Consider the following 4,664-nt stretch of genomic DNA (forward strand, 5'->3'; position numbering starts at 1 on the left):
GTGTGTGTGTGTGTGTGTGTGTGTGTGCGCGCGTGTGTGTAAAGAGCTGGTTTTGTGTTTTTAACTCCTAGCAGGCAAATCTGATTTCTTAGAAACTCCATGCTCCGCTGAAAATAAGTTCACCTCGTGGTTTACCATGACTCATTTTGTCATATGTACTTGGCTCACATTGCACAGCTCTGCGAAAGGAAAAGCAAATTCTCAGCCTGATTAGATTAGTAGAACTTTAACACTGACTCTTAATGTATAACCAAACCCTTTGGGAAGGCTTTTAATGATCTCATGCTATTGTGAACATGCACTCACCTAACTTTTTAACTTTTTGTTGTCTTTATGTCTTTTGATTTAGGTCACGATGAGTGGGGGGGTCAACGTGAAGTCAGTTCCCCGTGGGCCTCCCTCATCAGGAATACCCCTCCCTCGCAGTCTTCTGCCTTCCTCTCCTAAAACAGAACCAGGCCGCCGGGCGAGTGACCTGCCCAGGCCCTCGAAACAGACCCCTAAGCACACGCCAGCGAACACACCTGCACACTCCCCGTCACTTTGTCCAAGAAACTCCAGTATCCCTGGGCCTTCCTCCACAGATGCCCTGAGAGATGCCTGCCTTAAAAGTCAGCTCTTCCAGCGAACCGGAGCTCTTCCAATTCCCCAGGTGTCAAGATCTGCCTACAGCAGCCCGCTGACCCAGCGCCGAGTACATCCGCCACACTCCAAAGACACGCTAGACCTGGGAAAATCGCAAATCCTCTCCCAATTACCCCAGGATGGCAATCGCAACAGAAGCACCTTTGCAAATAAGAATCAAGCGTATGGAGCCGGCAACCTACGTCCACCGCTCAGTTTTAGCAGAGGAGACAATTCAAACATTGTAACCCAAGCAACGGCTGATGCGATACCAGGAAGGAAGGAAGAGCCTCCAAAAAACCATCCAGCCAAATCCGTCACACTCAGCAACTGTAACATTCGGCCCACTCTTCTTTACTCAAACCATCACACCATCAGAGATCATAGTGACTCTGGCAGCCAATCAGATGAGGAAATGGGAACTCCTGAGGATAGCAGTCCAGTTTCCTCTCCTCTTCCCTTACCGCTGCCAGCTATCACATTTACCATGCCAGTAACACCCAAGCAGGTTGTTGATCAGGAGGCAACATCTGAAGAGACACACATACCCAGAGTCAACATGGCTGCTGTGGCTCCCTTCAGTCACAGGTAAGGGGTCTTTCGTCACACAAGCACAACTGAAGCAAGAGTTATAAAGCCTTCCATTATGAGTCCTTTATCACGGACCCCCCTGTAATTATCATGTGATCATTTTCTTTACACATAGAAGTCATCCTCAGGACACTAAAGACCTGCCACAGAGGCCTCAGTATCTTTTCCTGCAACACGCACACTTGGAGATTTTCTGGAGCAGAGCTGATTGTTAAAGTGTCTTCTTGTAGCCCCTGGGCTGACACCGTATACTCCCATGCACACAGTTTTTTATGTTACTAAAAGCACAGTGTACAAAATCTACATTTAATAAAAGATTTGAAGTTTCTTTTTTCTTTATTAATGACAGGACTATACACAGTTCTTTGCACATAACTGTTTCAGCATTTTTCTGTTTATATGATTTGCTTTTGTGGAAATAATTGAGATGGTCATCGCCTCTCTTCTTCTACTGTCATACACAGCAGGTTATGCATTTGATTGTAAAGGATATGAGTTGCATGTTCAGTAACAGATGTGTGATGGCTGTGTTTGTGATGTGTTGACAGGCTGCAGGCACAAGTGAGTGAATTTTCTGTGGATGAACTGAGTGACTGCTCATCTGGATCCATAGAAGTCTGCTGTGATGACCTGACACCAGGTTAGACTCACACAGCAGTAACACACATCTCCTCTCCTTTCTCCCTTCCCTTAGCTAAACAAAACTTGGTCCAGTTTTTTCTGCCCCGTTAATATTAGGGCACCAAGATGCCAAGAGCACTTCTGGCAGGTACGAGTGATGTGTGCTTTCTGGCAGCCAGACGTTTACTGCGACAGAGTCATAAGTGGCGTCAGACACAACAACCAGTCTTTGTCCAAATGTATGTCTGTCACGCTGCAATTCATCAGTCGTCAGGAGCCATGTCTGAAGCTAGGTGGTGTAGTTTTCTGTGTGCCTGGGGTTCTGCTGAGTACCGTAGTCCCTGGATGAAGAGATGTGCTCAGGATGTTAGGATGAAGGATGTTGACACTGGTGATGTGGGTCAGTAATGGGATGAAATGGGGCACTTCTTAACTTGCTGCCAGGCAGCATTATATGCACATTGATTTCATATTCATCCAAGAGCTGTTGTAGAGTTCGAACCCATTCTTCCCTCTCACAGTTCCTCTTTTCAGATTTCGTTGACCTAAAAAGCCACAGTCCCAGCATGACCCCATCCCTGTCCTGATCCTGTGGCTTTTGAGTAATGGTTTGCTCTGTACGCACGGCTATAGTTACACATTGTAGTGGTCAGTCTGAGCCCAAGAATGTCAACGTGCTTCTGAGAAATGACTTTTTCAGTGGCTTAGTGAATCATTCCTTTTGATGTGGTGTCAGTTAAACGGAAAGAAGATCAACTGCTTTTTAGTTATTATATGTATGTTAAAATATGCACAGTGTAGTCCGAAATAACTTTAAGTTATACTGGGTTTACATATGCATCACACTGTGCCATATATTAGGTAAATTACAGCTGTTTCTATATGTAATGTCTACGTTCAGGGACAATATAGCACAGTGTCATTTAATTAATAACTTAAACCTTTAAAGGTACAGTCAGTCATTAATTAGTGGAAAAAGAAAGAATATTGAATTCATAAATCTGAGCCTTTCTTATAAACTTAGAGTTAATCCATAAAAAATGGACAGGAGTGGGTACTGGTTTGTGCAAACCGCCATGCTGAGCCGCCATCTTGAACACAGTGGCTGACATGGAGATCGCTGTTCTCCTTACTCATGTTTTATTTATGCAGCTTGAGACTGGCCACATAGATAGTAGAGCAAAGGCAGAGGAGAAGATAACTTGTAGGCGTTTGCGTGCTGTGGAGGCAAAATCTAATCAGTGTCTACACCTTCAGGCTCAAGATATGAAGGAAATGAAAATGCAAAGCAAAGATGCGACTGGTATCTCTCAACCTCTTCCTCCTTACCCCAAGCCTCATTAACTGAACTGAAGTTAGAGCTCGAATGCACAAAAGTGCACAAACATGCTTATTTATTCCCAATATTTTTGCCTTGTCTGGACAGCTGACTAAATATTGGCTAAACAACAATAACAGCTGGTTGTAAGCTAACAATATGTCAATTAGTCTTAAGTGTCCTAAAAATCACAGTTTCCCTGTGAAAACAGTTTGATTACATTCTAAGTGTCACAGTGATCCACCAAGAATATTTCACTAAGAGTGGCTAACAGTAGCTAACAGCAGCTAACAGTAGCTATCAGAGGCTAATAGCAACACTTAACAACAGAAAAGTCAACAAGTCACCTCAGTATTGCTGCCATCGAACAGAAGCGAGCTTCACTGACTCATCAACTTGGATTGGAGTCCTTTCACAAATATTTACGGCGTCCTCTAGACTCACCCAGAGTAAATACACATGGATACCTGGCAAGCAACAGACAGACAGCCTACACTAGCTAAATGCTGGATGCCTTCATTTCTTGCAGCGTATGCATCTCTACAGATAGCTGTAAAGTACAACTTGGCTGCTTGGCAGAGAAGTTCAAGCTCAAGGCAGTAGTTTGAGTTTGAACATACATTGTGTCACAAGAATAGAGTTATTTGCAAATGAAACCTTTATAAAACCTTTAACCATCTGGTTGTGGAAAAGGGGGATGGGAACTGGTGGTGGACCAGCCCTAGTCTTTAAGGGCCTCTGGCTGTCTTGGGGCTAGTTTTGGCCTTTTAATTGGTGCCTAGCAGGCGTTAGAAACAGAACCAAAGCATCTTTGACTCCTCTGAAGCTGCATTTACATGGATGGTGGGCTGGCACTGTAATAACTGTAATTTAGCAAGTGGAGGAAGGGAGGGAAACGGAGTGGAAAGCAAAGTTTGTAGGGAAGGAAGGAGGGAGAGGAGTGAGAGATGAAAGGAGAAGACCAATGAGGTCAGTGGGTTGATGAATTTCATTTTGTGTAAGGAGGACAGAGAATAAACAATAAGTGTGTGCACTGAGATGAAAAGACAGATTATTAAATGTTAGTTAAATTTTTACAAACTCCTGGTGGTGAGCAAACACGATAAAGCCCAGTTATTTGATGTGGGACTGGCTGCTCTTTGTGGCAAGAGTCGATCTCCTTAAATGTAATATTCTCTATATGCGTTGGATTGAATCAGGGTAACGCGATCCGCTCTTACATCTTTTAACTGAGACCCTAATGAAGATCTGAACGTTTAATGTGATTGTAGGACCATGTGCTCTTTCAATTAGACCCCAGAACTCCTGACCCTATTACTCTCTAGAGAGGTGTATCTGAGAATGGGCTTTTCTCCGAGGCTGTGTGTGTATGTGTGCTGATGTATGCACAAGTGACAGTGCACAGATGGCTTTTGAAAGATAAATGTGACGTGGGTTGTGTATCATTTTTCATCCCTGCAATATTTTGTCCTAAAATTCCCAACGGACAAAATGTCGCAGTCTCAAGTGC

The 4,664-nt window shown here is 43.9% G+C and overlaps 1 protein-coding gene across 2 annotated transcripts in view; it reads left to right on the forward strand.

The window, feature by feature from the left end:
• Positions 1-4,664, forward strand: part of LOC102297641 (neuron navigator 1) — a 74,260-nt gene that overhangs the window by 7,654 nt on the left and 61,942 nt on the right. For both annotated transcript variants that reach the window (XM_042227188.1, XM_042227191.1), the window contains exons 3-4: positions 350-1,212; positions 1,764-1,855. In XM_042227188.1, the coding sequence (XP_042083122.1) occupies positions 356-1,212; positions 1,764-1,855 (949 nt within the window). In that variant the 5' untranslated portion in view covers positions 350-355. The remainder of the gene's footprint in view (positions 1-349; positions 1,213-1,763; positions 1,856-4,664) is intronic.

The sequence above is a fragment of the Haplochromis burtoni genome, unplaced genomic scaffold, assembly GCF_018398535.1.
Source record: "Haplochromis burtoni strain Fernald_Lab_line unplaced genomic scaffold, NCSU_Asbu1 Contig_9, whole genome shotgun sequence".
Lineage (NCBI taxonomy): Eukaryota > Metazoa > Chordata > Actinopteri > Cichliformes > Cichlidae > Haplochromis > Haplochromis burtoni.